An 18,892-nucleotide genomic window follows, 5' to 3' on the forward strand; every position below is an offset into this window, starting at 1 on the left:
CCGTGATCAATACCAAAAAGTCAATATTCAATTTCTAATTAGGTTATACAGCAACTTGCTGACGTGCATCTTGATGGTACACACTGCTTCTTCTGTGCAGTGGTAAAGACTGTCTATCTTTGTAGATGTGATGCAAATTAAGTTGGCTGCTTTGTGTATTATAGATAGATGACATGAGCATTATTAATGAACACTCCACTTCTGACCTTATGGAGGGAAGTAATGACTGAGCTTAAATTTGCAATATTGTAACATCTTCCATTTATTTAGGCTCTGAAGTAGCTGGTACTGCTGGTTTGTAATTGAAACTGTTAAAGGCACAAATGCCCAATAAAGTCAGACTAATTGTGCTTTTTGAGTTAAGTAACAAATCTAAAAACTGTAACATCACTCCAATCTTCCACTTACCTGAAGTCTCAAACCACTGTTAGAAAATGTTTCTGGAGGCACTTTGAGTGCAGGAAACACAGCCTGGTTTTCATTTTAGAAAAATTATAACAGACATTAAGGTTTGGCCTAATAGAGAAACTAAGTTGGTGGGCAAAAAGGATCCTCAAGAAATAACTAAAGCAATTTCATTAAGCATAGCTTTCCTCTACTGATAGATCATATGAATGAACACAGAACATAGAAAAGTTTAGCATAGAACAGAATGGTTCACTTTTAACTTGTTTTCACATCTGTATCCAATTGTTCTTAGAGGTTTCATGCTGAGGACTTGCCTCTTATTTTGAAAGAATTGTTAATCAGAATTTGATCCTAAAACCCCAGTTCCTCTAAAATTTCCCTTCAACAAGCAGTCTGTTTGTTGCACTCTGCAGCCTTCAGGATGGCCCCACATGAAGAGAAAAGCACTTTGTGATCATTCCTCTGTTTTTTTCATGAAGTGAATCCTAATTCTAAAAGTCATTCTTCAATGTACAAAAATGTTACTGAATATCAGAGGATTTAAATGTAGGTTCTTTATTACATGATTAAATTAGCCTATTAGCACACCATAAACCATAATATATCCTCACTGCTGTGATAGTTCAACTGTCTTCATGCAAAATCATTTTTTGTTCTGAGAATCCAGTAAATCCTTAGCTTCATTGATTTTAGATGCAAGGTAAGGAGATCCACCTGTCAAACAAACCATTTTTTTCATTTTAAAATGAAAGCTACAATCCAATGCATTTAATAGGCATACCCAATTTTGAATAAGTGAACTCACCTTTGTCTGGGTGATTGAGCACCATGATCCTTCTATGTGCTTCTCGAATCTTAACTTTATTAGCTGTAGGACTATTAAACAGAAACTTTAAACCAAAAGTACTTTTCATAGGATAAAGTTTAACATGCAAAATTAACCAAAGGCCCATTATCCGATACCACCTGACTCATTAATCAAACAAATATTGAGTAGTCTACTTACTCCTATAAAATGATCTAATTAAACATTGCATTAGAAACAAAAAATGCCAGAAATCTCAATGTACACATTGGATTATCTTTCATTGTTGGCAAGGTCAACCATTAGGAAACAATGTGCACATGTAAACAGAAATTTTATTACTTCAACTGAACACATTTGGACCAGTGTAGAGCACTAAGATTCCAAGACATTGAGAATTTGAATAATTAAGAATTATTGTATAATTTAGCATATAGAGCAGTGACCCAGGATTTACACAGCAAAAATTCATTTATTCATCTTGGAAATCATTTTAGTTGTGGGTTTAAAATGTAGTTATGACTATTAGTTGTGTAATATAAGGTTTTTATTGCAAATTAAAATGTTGTTTTACCTCACTCCCAAAATAAGAGCTGCTTCTCTCTTAGTCATTTTAGCCTCAAATCCACCCCTGTAGTATCCACTGAAAGCCTGAAAAGACAATTAGTTTTTTTTTTGCAAGATTGTCTCTGTAGAATGGGACACTGTTTTTGAAATAAGATCCAAGAATTTCTGGCAACTGAATCCAAGAAGTCAAACTATCCAAAGCTACAACAACAAAATAATTCCAAAATATATTTGTGGAACAATCAACAATAGGCATTTGATTTTATGCTGTTGTAAAGCAGTTTTAACACAAAGTTCACCTCTGAACTTGCAGTGTGGAAATATACTCCAAATACAATAGGTCGGTCACCTTTTCAGTGGAGGTCATAGATTAATTCAACATTGTAATACTATGCTTCAACTTGAATTTTTAAATGTAGGTTTGACTCTTGAGGTAGATAAAACAGACAAGTCCAAATGTATTGATTATCAGAAGGGAAAGAATTACAAGTATGGATCAGCCAAGTATAAGGATTTTAATAGTAACAATGAAAGATGTTCAGCATATCCAAGTTTATATGGTGCATGAGATATGGTTGTTATATTTCTAATACATTAAAGCTCTGGAAGTGAGATGCGTTGAAGTAACTGTAGTGCATTGCTGTTTGAATATAGACATTGTAATCACAGTGCACCCTATACTGAAATTTGGGGAGGGGGGTGAATATTAAATCCAGTGCCAGGTCTGGTGCTGATCAAACACTTCCAATCATGAATTAAAACAAACTCACTGGTGGTGGTGGCAGCTATACAAACTCATATCCTCAACAATGGAAGAGTCTAGCATGTTAGTGCAAAAGATAAGGCTGAAACATTTGCAGCAATCTTCAGCCAGAAGTGGCAAGTGGGTAATCCATCTCAGCGGCCGAAAGTGGTCCTAACATCATAGATGCCAGTCTTCAGCCAATTTGATTCACTCCACCTAACAGGAAATAGTTGGAGGTACTCGACACTGCAAAGGCAATGGGCCCTGACAACATTCTGCCACAGTACTTGTGCTCCAGAACTTGCTACTCCCCTAGCCAAGCTGTCCCAGTACCGCTACAACTACCTGATAATTTGGAAAATTGCCCAGGTATATTTTGTACACAAAATGGAGCACAAATCCAACCTGACCATTTACTGCCCTCAATCTACTCTCGATCATTGTATAATAATAGATAACACTGTTAATGACATCAGGCAGCTCCTGCTAAGCAACAGTCCACTCACTCACTGACACAGTTTGGGTACCACGATGGTCACAACTCCTGACCTCATTACAGCAGTGGTTCAAACAAAAAGAGCTGAATTCCCGAGGCAAGGTGAAAGCAATAGTTCTTGACGTCAAAATAACATTGACAGAGTGTGGCAAATGACCCCAAGCATATTTGGGATCAATGGCAATCTGGGGAAAACTCTCTGCTGGTGAGAGTCACTCCTGACACTTAAGGTTGTTGTGGTTTTTGAAGGTCAGTCATCTCAGCTCCAGGACATTGCTACAGGAGTTCCTCAGGATTGTGTCCTAAGCCCAGCCATATTCAGCTGCTTCAAATGACCTTTTCTACATTTGAAGTGAATGGTCGATGATTGCACAACGTTCAGGACCATTCAACACCTCGATACTGATGCAGTCCATGTTTAAATTCAACAAGATCTGAACAATATCCAGGGTTAGACTGAAAAATGTCAAGTAACATTTGTGCCACTCAAGTGCCAGGCAACAATCATCTCCAATAAGAGAAAACCTAACTGCTGTTCTCTAACATTCAATAGTGTTAGTTGCTATCCTGGATATTACCACTGACCAGAAACTCAACTGGACTCACCATATAAATACATTGGCTAAAAGAGCAGGTCAGAGACTAGGAATATTGTGATGAGTAGCTCACTTTCTGACTCCCCAAACCCTGTCCACCATCTACAAGATACAAGTCAGGAATGTGGTGGAAAGGTCACCACTTGCCTGGATGGGTGCAGCTCCAGTAAAAGCATGAAAGCTCAACATCATCCCGGATATATTAGCTACTACTACTACTTAAAAGATACAAGGCAGAAATTCACCAAAGATCATTACTCAGCACCTTTAAGCCCATGGTCACTAGAAGGACAAGGTCAGCAGATACTTAGGAAAGCCACCACCTGCAGGTTCCCTCCTAAGCCACTCACTGTACCTGACTTAGAAATATAACACTGGTCCTTCACTGTCACCAAATCAAAATCCTGGAATTCCCTCTGAGGGCAATGTGGGTTGCCTACACCGCATGGACTGCAGTGGTTCAAGGTGGCAGCTCACCTTCTCAAGGACAACTAGTAACATAATAAATGCTGGCTGGCTGGCTAGCAACCACCCACATTCTGTAAGTGAAAAAAAAAGCAAAATTGCCCTGATGTGAAAGGATGTTGTGAATATCCAGAGAAAAGCTAAATGTATGTTTCCATTTTTTTCTAGCTTAAGATAAAGAGATGATGGAATCAATGAGGATTTCAGGGATTGAGACACTTGCTGTAGAGTATCTAGCCTCTGTCCTGCACTTAGATCCATGGTTTTAAATTTGTTAATCTTGTGAAGCTCCCAGAGCAATCCTTATAGATTTTGATCAAGGCCATAATTTAGTGCAAATTTATAAAAGCTCCCTGCTATGCATTTAGCAGCAACTTGAAATAACACATATTTGTTTCTCTGATTGTACAGAAAAATCTGATCTAGATTTTAACCTTGGTCCCAGAAGTAAAGAACATGATTGTAAAATATAGTTGATGCATGAAAAGAAAATGTTAAGCCATTTAAAATACAGAGAACTATTTTAAAAATTTCTCATTTCTTATTGATTATTAATGAAAGAAAAACCAGCTTAGGAAAATTGACACTTTGCAAAATGAAATTTTGCATTCAATAAGCTAGAAAACAGAAACTAACCGACTTGGGCAGGCTTTGAATAGTTTGTTTCAAAGCAGGTTCCACATGCTTCATAGCCTTAACAACATAGCGGCCTAAGAAGGAAGAACAAACACATTAAAAAAGAAAAACAACATATAAAAGGTATACCTTAGCTCTTGAAGTATGTAGGAGTCCTCCAGCATATTCACTGGCTGCTTAAGAGGATAAGCGTTAACTAGAAATGTCACCTGTTTGGAGTTTTTTTTGTAATCCCAAGAATATATAGACATGTGCCTAATTTCACTTTTGTATTACCTAAGAAATACACACTGGGGGGTGAATCGTGTGAGTGTGTAAGGTGTATAGTAGGGGTAGAATAATTTAAAAATAATGGGGAACATGGATAACAGCCTATATTCCCAAGAAAACAGACTAGGCACCTCAATTGAATTGTGATAAGGAATAAAGGGTGCCTCTCACGAGTAGGATTAGGCCAGAACTACACATCTTTTGTATTGTTGTAGCTACAATGATTTCAGCTCGTGAGTATGTTTAAATAAAAAAATGTCAAGAGGTCACGAAAGAATGATGTGGCCTGGGTAGGCACCAATGAGTATGTGTCGTCATTGTAATTGGATGAGTTAAGTCAGGTCCAAGTCCATGTTTGGGTTAAACAGGTTTCCATAAACTTTGTGATGTAAAGTAAATTAAAGGGGGCACCTGAACAGATGTTATAAAGGCATTCAACCATCCAGAAGATGTGGGTAAGAATAACAAATGTGTAGGTACTCTACACATGTCACACCAACCAGATGAAGATTCCTGGCACAGGCTAGCAGGGATAAGTATAGGTGAGGGTCATAATGTTCTACCCACAGCTTAATGGATAATTTCATCATGATTACAGCTTTTGCTCAGATGCTATAACATATTAAATCTTGCTTATAATGAATACAGTCTATTGGTTATGGTGATTATACAAGTGGGAGTTGAATAATTTGGAATTTAGGTGTGAAATAACTCACTAGACAGAATCCCATTAGCGCAGCAAAAAAAAAAGTCAGAATTGAAGATCTGAATTAAGTTTCATGTTGAGACGAATATTCAATGTTTCTTTACTTAAAAATTAAAACTGCATTGTACATACTGCCTCCCTGTCTCCAACTGCACCTAGCCAGCCAATGTAACACTTAAGATTTGGGTTTCATCTGATTCCCTTTTCATCCCAAGCAGCCTTGGAATAACCATCATATATAATAAGTGGTAAAGTGCACAAATATAGCAACTTCACATTAACACAGGACTTATATTTCTATTCATGCTCAGTTGACAACATAGCTTTAGAATAAAAAAGTGTGTAACTGCAAACATACAAGTTACATAAATAAAAAAGAAAACACAAGCATACAAAATGCTCTATTACGAAAGGTTAAGTTGTATTTCAGTACAAACCTGCAAATGCTGCAGCAGCAACTGTCAGACCAACTGCTATCATAGTGGTTGCCTGGATGTTGTAAAAGAGCATGTTATTACACATATTTTAAACAAACTTTGAATTTATATTTTAAAAAGCAAAACTAGTGAAGCATTCATTTCATTTGGCAAAGAGGTTTCTAAACTTCCACGACCCCTTGCATGAACTGTTTTTGAATTTCACTCCTGAAAGATTTGTGAACGAAGATAAATTCTCTCTATCTACCCTATGTTACTCCATTGAAAACTTCAATCAAAAGTCGCTCCTTATCTTTTAAATTTCAGAGAATGTAACTGTTTAGTAAGTTCTCCTATATTAACCCAAGGAATACAAGTATTACTCTGGTAATTTGTACTGCACTCAAGACCAAAATATTCTTCAGGTATGGTGCCCAGAATTGCTGACAGAATTCAGATATAATTTAACCAGGGCTCCATTTACCAGAAACAAAATTGCTACCAAATCCCTTTTTAGTCCTCCACATATAAAAAAAAAACAAGATTCATAAGGTGTGTGGATTATTTTCTGTACTTGTTCGTTATAAATTTATGAACTCCAATGTATAGACCTGAAGGTCCAAACATCAGGTGAGGAGTTTAAATTTAAGTACGTAAATGTGGAATAAAAATAACAATGGCTATGAAACTCCCTGACTGTCAAAACAACATTTAGTTAACTGGTGTCCTTGTCTGGTCTGTTCTATACATGATTCCAGATTCACAAGAATGTGGTTGGCTTCTAAATGCCTTTGAAAGTCTTGATAGGTTTGCAAAGTAGACACAGTCTAAAGAACACAGCAAACCAGGCAGCATCAGACATTGGAGAAGTCAAGGTTTCAGGTCTAACCGTTCCAGCCTCCTGCTTGTTTTAATAGACATAACCTAGCTTGCAAATCTAAGACAAATAGAATCACTGGACCACCTAGTAGTGACCCAGACACACACAGCCTCTACAGAGTCAACTGGGCATTCTCACTAATATTTGCAGACATGTCAAAATTGGGACAGCAGTCTCAGACCAATCAATAAAGTGGGTTCATAACTGTTAGTTAATGCCCAGATTTCTCCATTAACATTCCAGAGTATATCCTATTTCAATGGCTGGTGAGGCAAACCAGAAGGATGCAGCAGAGTGGTATACAGTAAAAAGGGAGTGAGGAAAGAATTCTCAACATTAATTCCTGATATAATTGAGTCTTGAGGCACAGGATCAACAGAGAACAAATAAACTTATTTGATTGCCACATAATGATTTCTCTCAGCTGACAAATCAGTACTCCTTCACATCCATAATCACTTGGAAGTAAAGGGTCACGAGATGATAAAAATACACATTGGACGTTGATAAATTTTAAATCAACACCCATCACCAAACTGGGTTGGTACTGTTATCACTTAATGTGGTCTAAAGAATGAGGAACAGGTGATGGATATATTAAGGGTCAATTGGGTATAATTGGCTATATAAGTGTGAGAAGCTGGTAATCAGTGAGGTGAGAGTGACATGAATTGCAAAAAGGTTCTCCAAGTGTGGATTTGAACTGTTTAAATGTTATCTTCTGGTATGTAATATTGGTAGCAGAGGATGGTGAAGTCAAAATATGACAAATTGCGGTATGTTTACCCATTCCTGTTTTTTTCAAACTATGAGCCCTATGACCAGTGAAAGGATGAAGTGGTGATGTGGACACAAATTACTACTTTTAAAAAAACAAACAAATAGGTAACAAAGTCTGACCATAGTAATTTTATTATAATACTGAAGCAGAATAAGAAGCAAAGTATTTTTTTCCCCCAGAATTGAAGACTGATCATTTAAACACATACAAAGGTTTGGACAGATTATTAACTTTCATTGATTTAAGTTTAATCAAAAAGTGATTTATTAACTGTTTACAAGATGTAATGAGATTGACAAATTTAGAAAGACTGAGAATAATACCTTGAAAAAGAGTACATGCTGACATACAATAGACCATATTAAAGATGCAGAAATTTCATTTGGAAACTCATCTGTGCTGGCATTTAAGTTGTTGGACTATGCCAAAATTAAAAATTAACTGACTTTATTTCTAGTTTTTACAAGAGTTAAATTTGTGGATAAACATACACTGTTACAACAAATACTGGAGACTAAAATTCTCAGGAAAGCATTCTTTTCCAGTAGCATTCGTAGTCCAAAGGGGGAAGTCAGTGATAAAACAGAAGATGGAGGTCAGATTAATAAATTTGTGAAACCATCTAGATACAGGTGACAGGTGACAACATAAAACTACAACTAATAGAAATGAAAACAGACTACTGATAATTTTGAGGAGCAAAGAGAAGTTGGGATTTGCAATAAGACTGAACTCTGGAACTACTTAGGGTGTGGTCAATGCTTTAGGTGTAAGTCAAAGTACCATTGTGGCATGAACAATCCTAAATCCTCATATTTGAAAGTAAGTCTTAAATGGAAGTTGAAGGTACAGATCAAAGACAGGGCCCTATATTGCTCAAAAGTACTTTCACCCAGTGAAGAATGTATTAGTGCCAAGGTCATTTAATTGTGCAGTTTTAGCTATTGAATGCATGTCCAGTATGTGGATAATCTGGTTAAAATGCTATCAAGACTCAAAAAAAGCACATTTGAAACTGGATATGGAAAATGACAAAGCCATTTATTGAAAAGTGTGTAAAGTGCATTTTCACAAAATCAGGAGAGTTTTATTGTAACATAACCTTTTTATTAAATGTTATTGATAGAAATTTAGACAACAATTTCTTTATGTTGAAATCAGATAGGTAATTTGCCCTTCCATCCTCAAGAGTTAAAACATTTAGTAAAGGATGCAAGAATAAGGGATGGACAGTATGATAAACTTATAAATGACGTGTGATATTTGTTTTAAAAAACTAAAGAATGCCTCGCAGCCAACAAATCTGCCCTTAAGAGTTCAATGAGAGAGTTGCTGTGCACCTAAAGTCATGTGATAAAGACATTTTCATTTTGTAAACTTGGCAAATCAGATTTTGTCAGATACAATAATACAATGCAAGGATAAAATAATTATTGATAAATTGATGGAAATGGTGATAGGAACTGAATCTGGACCACTGGCCGTCAAGGGGATTTCTTATTGATGAATTTAGAGATGTGTATGAATATGGCAGCAGAAAACCTTTTAGCAATCAAGTGTGCAAAAGAAACCATTAAGTAACAGATAAAATGGTTCATAAAAATTCAGCAGACTAACATGGACTATATGTGCAAAGAATGTGTTACAGCTGGTTATACTTCATTCAGATCAGTTTTTGGTAGGAATCCTAAAGTTCCACCAGTAAAAACTGATCAAGCTTTAACTTGGGAAAATGCTACAATGAGGTCTTCATACTCAGTATTTGAGGCCACTACATTCAGGTAGAAAGACATTTTTAAAACTCAAGTCTCAATGAATTTATTAAGCCTTAAGATATAAAGGTAATTGAAATCAAGGAGATTTAGTTTCTTATGGGAGAGGGATTTAAAGGTGAAAGCAAGCATTGTAGGATGAGGTTTTGAAGAAGAAAATGGGGCACCAAGATATATGATAGATTCAACAGGAACAGAAAAAGCAAGTGTGAAAGTTTTCTTGGCTCTGTTAATAACAAATGTTTTGGAGTATAGATCAATTGATATTAAAGCTTCATTTTTGCAGCAACATCATCACGAGAGGGAAATGCTGCTTTGTCCTCCAAGAGGTACTGTCCCATCCTTGAAGTTAAACATGCAATGGCCGAAATGATGCCTCAAATTTGATACTTCTCAGTAAGGTCTGCCCTGCCTTCAGTTAAACGCAGACCCTGCCATGTCATACTGATAGCATGTGGGCAAGCTTTCAATAATTTTTTTTGTGGGGTGGGAGCATTGAATTTGAAAACGTTGTCATAAGTGAACTTAAATCAAAATTCAAATCGGAAGTCAGATTTCAGGTGATTTTTATTTTGGACTGGAAATCAGATGGAACAGATCAAGTGTCACTTAGCAAGGTAGGATCTCAAAAAAAAGCAGCTTTTAAAACTGAAGTGGGGGCAGTTGTGAAGATTAATTTGCCAGCTGAATTGGCTGAAATAGTTGTGCACCAGCATTAAAGTTCCAAGGTGTAAGATATTATTTGGGCAAACAAAACATTTGAAATAAACCATAGTTTTGAAACTTCAATCATTGGGAGATGTCAGGAACATAAACCTTGGAAGAAATTCTATAAATAAATTTAGCAGCAATACTCATCACATTGATAAGTCAGTATGGGATAACATATGTAAAATGTGAATGAACACAGATGGAGGATCAATATTGCAGTTTTAAAACAGCTGCTGGAGAATGGAGGAATTTTCAAACTGAAATGGGTGGATAGCAGCAGTCAGCTATGATTGTTTTACAAGAAAAGAGATTAAGAAATGTAGGACATACACAGGAAAGAGTGCTTTGAACTTTAATGGGCAAAGAACACAAGGGACTATCTTGTGAATTTGTATTTGCTCTATACATTTATACTTATAGATTTAAAAGATCTGAAAAGGAGTTTGATGGAATGAGGGAACAGGTGATTCACATTAAAGTTAATTGTGTGATTTGATTGTATAAATTCAGGGGGTGTGTAGTATTGAATGGGATGACCAAATACAAGTGATTGTGAACCTAATGGAATGTTGACATTTATTGCTAGGAGAATGGAATGTAAAAGTAGTTATGTTTTTGTACACTGTATTCAGAGAAGACACATTTAGAGTGCTGTATGCAGTTTTGGTCTTCATAAAAGGATGAAAATGTGAGAGAAGGTTCACTCAACCAATTATGGAATGGGGTACAAGGAAAGGTTGAACTGGCTGGCCCTACATCCAGTGGAATTTTTTTCTAACAAGAGGTGATGTTACTGAAAGAAACATTGAGGGGTCTTGACAAGGTGGATGCTGAAAGGATATCTGTTGAGGAGGGAAGATACTATTTTTAAACTCTGTCCCCTAGTTTTGAAGGGGTAAGAAATAAGAATGATGAGAATTTATTTCTGAAGGTCACAAGTCTTTGCACTGTTTCTCAGAATTCAGGGGAAGCATAGCCAATGAATATTTTATAACAAACAAGGGTATACAGGGTAGCTTGGAAAGCAGTGTTGAGAATAAAATCAGCTCAGCCATGACCTTAATAAATAAGACAAGGGGCGGAATAATATTTTGTTCATAGGATGTGGCTGTGTCTAGATTCACCAGCCAATACAAACTCTCACTGACCACCCTGTCAAGCTCCTTCAAAACTTTGTCTTTTGATGAGATCACTTCTCATTCTTTTAAACCACAAAGAGTAAGCATCGCATTGCAGGAACCAATCCAGTGAACCATCATTATTGCCTACATGTAAGTGTACTTTTCATTGGATGTGGCAATACAGAGTACAGTACTCCAAGAATAATTTTAGCAAAACCCTATACAATTATATAGAAGTTCCATACTCTTACATGCTAGTATAGCAGAGGAGAGTGTGATTGCTTTTGATCAAGACAGTATTTGACAATGGCATCAAAGAGTCCTAGGAAAATGACAGTCAATGGGAACCAGGGTAATCTCTCCAAAGTTGAAGCCATGCCTAGCACAAAGGAAAATAGTTGTTGTTCAAGGGCCAATCATTTCAGCTCCAAGACAACTTTGCAGAAGTTCATCAGAATAGTATCCTCAGCCCAAACATCTTCAGCTTCTTAAAATTACTTTGCCTCTGATTTTATGGAGTCCGAGTGATTGTATAGTAGTCAGAAACATTCACAACTCCAAATGCAGCAACACTTGGATAGTATTCAGGCCTAGGCTGATAGAAGTAATAATCAGCCCAGGCCTGTCCAAGGCTTGCTGCGTGTGGAGTTGTGAATGTTTCTGAACACACCATCTGCAAGTGCCCCTTCAAAGTACACACCATCTGACTTCAAATGATATTGATGTTTCTTCACTGTCACTGGATAAAAATCATTGAACTCTTTTCCCAAAAGCACAGCTGTGTCCTCTCACACCAAGGCCTGGAGCTGTTCAATGACACAGCTAGCCACCATCTTCTTTAGGAAAATTAGGAATTGGCAGTAAATGCTGGACTAGGCAGTAATGGCCATAATCGCATGAAAGAAAGAAAATCCCTTTGCAATATTGGCTGAACAACTGTTCCGCTTCTTAATTAGATGCATACTAACTTTGAGATATTTGTGCACGTATGTCCAAGTTCTCCTGAACCTCAAAAACTGGAAAAAGTTTAACACCTTTTCAAAACAAAAAGTCTGTCTTGTTTTAAAATTCATACTCAAATGAAGAATATCACTTTTCTTCCTTTCCCCATAAACCTTCATCTGTCACCACGTTGCCCTCAAACCTGTCTCTCTTCAGCTGCCTTTGTGTCTTCTCCCTCCCTTCCCCCCTGCCTTCACAGCTTATATTCCCATTTAGTTATTGCATCAGCAGCAAATTTGGAATTTTATTCTTGGTCTCTTTGCCAAAGTCATTAATCTAGACTATAAACAGCTGATTATTGCAGCACTTTAATCAATCTACCAACATAAACTACTCATTTATCCCTACTTTCTATTTTCTGTCCATTATCCAATCTTTCAACTGTGCTACTATTACTCCCAACTCCGAGATTTTGCCTTTAGTGAAGTATACTAAACACTCTTTGGAAATCCAATGACATTTATGAATTCCTCTATTTACTAGTTATATCCTCAAAAACACTGCTCAAAAATAACTACCTATTTGTAAAACCGTGCAGACTTCATCTGATCCTTTGAATTATTTTTCACTTTTAATTTTTCTATAGTAGTCGATCCTAGCATTTTCCTAATAAATGACATCATGCTCATTGCCCTATAATCTCATCTTGACTCTCCCTTCTTTCCTGAAAAAGTGTTATATTTAAATTCTGATCTGCTTGGATGGGTATAACTTATGGGTATCAGAATATCAGCAGCAGCATATTCATCTGTAATCCTTAACTCATTCTTACCAATCTACTTGATGCAATTTTAAGTTTCCTGGACTGTACTGGTAGGATTGACCGCAGTTAACAAAACATTAACTCAATTTCTCTTTACAGATGCTACTAGACCAGAGTTTCCCCAGTACTGGTTTTGTTTCAAATCACTTAGTGCTGTTTGAACTCAATTCTGCTTTTCAAATTGAAAACCAATAAAATTGCATTTCAAAATAAACACTATAAAAAAGATAGTAATTGTTAATCTTACCACTACTCTAACATCAGGGATTCATATTCCCCTCCCTTGTCCACATTCCCTCTGGCACACTCCTCCTCCATTCCCAACATTTCTACACACTCCCACTGCACCTTCCTTCCACACTCAATTGCAGAAGGTGTAATATCTGCCCCTTTATCTCCCCATCATCCAAGGCTCCAGACACACCTTCTGGGTGAAGCAGTGATTTACTTGGACTTCACTCAATTTAGTCTACTGTATTTGATGTTCTCAATGTGCTCTGTGTTGCAGAGACAAAATACAGGCTGGGTGACAACTTTGCAGAACACCTGCAAAAGTAATCCCAAACTTCATTGCCTTTCATTTCAACACAGCCACATTTGCACTGCAACTTTCCTTTCACAGGTTTGCCATAGCATTCCAGCCAGCCTCAGCACAAGCTCAAAAAGCAATGTCTCATTTTCCACTTGGGGACCCCGCAGTTCCTGGAGCTCAACACCAAATTCAATAACTTTAAAGCCTAATTTCATCATCCCCTGGCAGCTCCTCCCTTATTCCACCCTTTTCAGCCACCCCACATCTAGTCTGGTTAGTACATGTTGCTTTTAGCAATCATCCATTCCATTGTACTCCTAGGCACATTATACTGATTGCATTCAGCAAAGCTAACTCATTTTCTAACTCAAGCAATATAAGTGATTAAAAGCTATGTCCTGGCCAGCTATCTAATCGTGTTTACCTACCCCTTCCATGTCTTTCTAGGCTCCATCTCCACCTATCCCTTACCTTCCCACATCAACTTCAGCAAAAATACCACTTATTACTAACTATCAATTCTGATGAAGAGTCATAGAGTAAAAGATGTACAGCATGGAAACAGATATTTCAGTCCAACCCATCCATGCCGACCAGATATCCCAACCCAATCTAGTCCCAACTGCCAGCACCCAGCCCATATCCCTCCAAACCCTTCCTATTCATATACCCATCCAAATGCATCTTCAATGTTGCAATTGTACCAGCCTCCACCACTTCCTCTGGCAGCTCATTCCATATACGTACCACCCTCTGTGTGAAAAGGTTGCCTATTAGGTCTCCTATCTTTCCCCTCTCACCCTAAACCTATGCCCTCTAGTTCTGGACTCCCCGGCCCCAGGGAAAAGACTTTGCCTATTTACCATATCCATGCCCCTCAATTTTGTAAACCTCTATAAGGTCACCCCTCAGCCTCTGACGCTCTAGAGAAAACAACCCCAGCCTGTTCAGCCTCTCCCTATAGCTCAAATCCTCCAACCCTGCCAACATCCTTGTAAATCTTTTCTGAACCCTTTCAAGTTTCATAACATCTTTCCGATAGGAAGGAGACCAGAATTGCATGCAATATTCCAACAGTGACCTAACCAATGTCCTGTACAGCCGCAACACGACCTCCCAACTCCTGTACTCAATACTCTGACCAATAAAGGAAAGCATACCAAACGCCGCCTTCACTAGCTGTCTACCTGCGACTCCACTTTCAAGGAGCTATGAACCTGCACTCCAAGGTCTCTTTGTTCAGCAACACTCCCTAGGACCTTACCATTAAGTGTGTAGGTCCTGCTAAGATTTGCTTTTCCAAAATGCAGCACCTCGCATTTATCTGAATTAAACTCCATCTGCCACTTCTCAGCCCATTGGCCCATCTGGTCCAGATTCTGTTGTAATCTGAGGTAACCCTCTTCGCTGTCCACTAAACCTCCTATTTTCGAGTCATCTGCAAACTTACTAACTGTACCTCTTATGCTCGCATCCAAATCATTTATGTAAATGACAAAAGTACACAACCCAGCACCGATCCTTGTGGCACTCCACTGTTCACAGGCCTCCAGTCTGAAAAACAACCCTCTACCACCTAATCAATCTCCCATAGGGAATCTTGTCGAACACCTTACTGAAGTCCATATAGATCACATCTACCACTCTGCCCTCATCAATCCTCTTTGTTACTACTTCAAAAAACTCAATCAAGTTTGAGAGACATGATTTCCCATGCACAAAGCCATGCTGACCATCCCTGATCAGTCCTTGCCTTTCCAAATACATGTACATCCTATCCCAACGATTCCCTCCAACAACTTGCCCACCACCGAGGTCCCGCTCACTGGTCTATAGTTCCCTGGCTTGTCCTTACCACCCTTCTTAAACAGTGACACCACGTTTGCCATCCTCCAATCTTCCAGCATCTCACCTGTGACTATCAATGATACAAATATCTCAGCAAGAGGCCCAGCAATCACTTCTCTAGCTTCCCACAGAGTTCTCGGGTACACATGATCAGGTCCTGGGGATTTATCCGCCTTTAACCGTTTCAAGACATCCAGCACTTCCTCCTCTGTAATCTGGACATTTTGCAAGATGTCATCATCTATTTCTCTACAGTCTATATCGTCCATATCCTTTTCCACAGCAAATACTGATGCAAAATACTCTTAGTATCTCCCCCATTTTCTGCAGCTCCACACAAAGGCCACCTTTGCTGATCTTTGAGGGGCCCTATTATCTCCCACGTTACCCTTATGTCCTTAATGTATTTGTAAAAACCCTTTGGATTCTCCTTAATTCTATTTGCCAAAGCTATCTCATGTCTGCTTTTTGCCCTCCTGATTTCCCTCTTAAGTATACTCCTACTTCCTTTATACTCTAAGGATTCACTTGATCTATCCTGTCTGCCTATACCTTACATATGCTTCCTTCTTTTAGTTAACCAAACCCTCAATTTCTTTAGTCATCCAGCATTCCCTATACCTAACAGCCTTTCCTTTCACCCTGACAGGAATATACTTTCACTGGATGCTTGTTATCTCATTTCTGAAGGCTTCCCATTTTCCAGCTGTCCCTTTACCTACGAACAGCTGCCCCCAATCAGCTTTTGAAAGTTCTTGCCTAATACCGTCAAAATTAGCCTTTCTCCAATTTAGAACTTCAACTTTTAGATCCGGTCTATCCTTTTCCATCATTATTTTAAATCTAATAGAATTATGGTCACCGGCCCCAAAGTGCTCCCCCACTGACACCTCACTCACCTGCCCTGACTTATTTCTCAAGAGTAGGTCAAGTTTTGCACCTCCTCTAGTAGGTACATCCACTTACTGAATCAGAAAATTGTCTTGTACGCACTAAACAAATTCCTCTCCAACTAAACCCTTAACACTATGGCAGTCCCAGTCTTTGTTTGGAAAATTAAAATCCCCTGCCATAACCACCCTATTATTCTTACAGATAGCTGAGATCTCCTTACAAGTTTGTTTCTCAATTTCCCTCTAACTATTACTGGGTCTATAATACAATCCCAATAAGATGATCATTCCTTTCTTATTTCCTAGTTCCACCCAAATAACTTCCCTGGATGTATTTCCAGGAATATCCTCTCAGCACAGCTGTAATGCTGTCCCATATCAAAAATGCCACTCCCCTTCCTCTCTTGCCTCCCTTTCTCTCCTTCCTGTAGCATTTGTATCCTGGAACATTAAGCTGCCAGTCCTGCCCATCCCTGAGCTGTGTTTCTGTAATTGCTATGATATCCTAGTCCCATGTCCCTAACCATGCCCCGAGTTCATCTGCCTTCCCTGTTAGGCCCCTTGCATTGAAATAAATGCAATTTAATTTATTAGTCCTACCTTGTCCCTGCCTGCCCTGACTGTTTGACTCACTTCTGTTCTCAAATGGACTTAAAACATTAACTCTGCTTTCTTCCCACAGATGCTGTTAGATCTGCTGAATTTCTCCAACAATTTTTGTTTCAGATCTCCAGAATCCAAAGTTTTGTTTTATTTCATAAATGTTGCGTGCCAGACTTCAAATCATACAACACAGAAATAGACCTGTCAGTCCAATACATCTACTCTCACCAAACATCCTAATCTGACTCAAGTCCCATGTGCCAACATTTGGCCCACATTGCTCTAAAGCCTTCCTATTCATAAACCCATCCAGATTCCTTTTAAGTGTTTAGTTGTACCAACTTCCACCACTTACTCTGGCAACTCATTCCGTACACGCACCACACTCTACGTGTGGTAGTTAACCCCCAGGCCCTTTTTAACTCTTTCCTCTCTTACCTTAAAGCTATGCCCTCCAGTTTTGGACTCTCCCATCTTAGGAAAAAGATCTTGGCTATGTCCCTCATGGCTCAGTCACATCGCCCCGCTAGCCTCAATTATAAATGGGTCGCTAATGAATCTGCTCGTACAAGTATCGTGAAAAGCACAAGATGATTGCAAATCTGAAGCTGTTTTAAAAGCACTCAGGTCTTTGCACTGAGTGTGTAATCTGCTTCTCTAAAGAGAGACAGCCTTTCAGATTTAAACCATTCAACAACTTACCATTTTTAATCGCGAAATATAAACATTAGCTACGTGCTAACATCCTTTACCGATTAGTCGTTGCATCCCAACTGAAAAACACACGTGACCAACACAACCGTTCGCGAACTGTGCCGTACATCAGTATTACTGTCGTAAAATGACCGCCGTTGACGGGCCGATTGTCACTCTGTCCTGTGATTGGTGGGGCGTCCTTTTGCGTGAGTGGATAGGCTGGCCCCGGCCCCGCCCCTTCACGTGCGGGGGGCGTCGCTTTCAATCGGCGGCTTGTTGTCACTTGTAGGAGGCGGCAGGTGTGATGAGCTCAGGAGTAGTGAAGGCCACAGCGACATGTCCTGGTAACGAAATTAGGTGCTTATAAAATGGCATTGCCTACCTTAACTTTGTGTTAAAGGGAAAAAAAACATCAAATTTCTAATTGAATATGTGACTTTAATGGGATCTGCGCAATTCGGAACTTATGAAAATTAATATACTGGAGAACCTCAGCAGGTCTGTCAGTATCTATGGAGAGAGAAGTAGAGGTATCATTTGTAGCAATTATTCTTTTTTGAAACTTCTTTTTACTGTGGAGAGCTTGTGTGAAAGGGAAATGACAAGTGTACACAGGGATTGGAGTCAATTTTCAGTATCTTGGATTACCTTCTGTGAAAACATAGCAATTTTAGATCCTCCAGTAAACTCACCTTGCCCCACTGCTGATTTATTTTAAAGTATTAGATTTGAGTTATTCTAATCTCCGGAACAACTGAGATGATTCACGATGCGTACCGAAATCACCAATTATCTCTGATCATAAACGCACCCGCGACCTCGAACAGATGAGAACAAACTGCCTGATTGACTACGACACTCCCCGCACGTTTAATTCCGTAGCACGGAACTGACCAGAAAGTTTGAACGCCGGATGGGTACTTCTGCTCCTGGAACCCTCCACAAAAATCTGTAATTTTTAGTGAGTATTGGGGAGACAGACAATTCTGATTTACGTCCCTGAATTGTTACGCTGGAAATATTAGGCAGAAAATTCCTGCACAACTGATCCACCAATTAACTCAGACTCCTAACCCTCCCCAACCTGTTGACTACTCCTTGCAACCTATGCTGCGATGGACAAAATGGCAATCATGATGATGGCCCCCCATAGAAGATCTAGGCCAATAAATGTAATTTT

The 18,892-nt window shown here is 38.6% G+C and overlaps 1 protein-coding gene across 1 annotated transcript; it reads right to left on the minus strand.

The window, feature by feature from the left end:
• Positions 1 to 942: 942 nt before the first annotated feature.
• On the minus strand, positions 943 to 17,824 carry dnajc19 (DnaJ (Hsp40) homolog, subfamily C, member 19). The gene is made up of 6 exons (XM_043702359.2): positions 17,719 to 17,824; positions 6,132 to 6,183; positions 4,719 to 4,792; positions 1,788 to 1,864; positions 1,214 to 1,284; positions 943 to 1,122 (listed from the first exon to the last, which is right to left on the minus strand). Exons 1-6 carry the CDS (start codon positions 17,719 to 17,721, stop codon positions 1,052 to 1,054), a joined length of 348 nt encoding a protein of 115 aa, XP_043558294.1. The 5' UTR covers positions 17,722 to 17,824; the 3' UTR covers positions 943 to 1,051.
• Positions 17,825 to 18,892: the final 1,068 nt, after the last annotated feature.

Source organism: Chiloscyllium plagiosum, unplaced genomic scaffold (genome assembly GCF_037043375.1).
Source record: "Chiloscyllium plagiosum isolate Xiang-an unplaced genomic scaffold, Cpla_swu_hap1 HiC_scaffold_13, whole genome shotgun sequence".
Classification (NCBI taxonomy): domain Eukaryota; kingdom Metazoa; phylum Chordata; class Chondrichthyes; order Orectolobiformes; family Hemiscylliidae; genus Chiloscyllium; species Chiloscyllium plagiosum.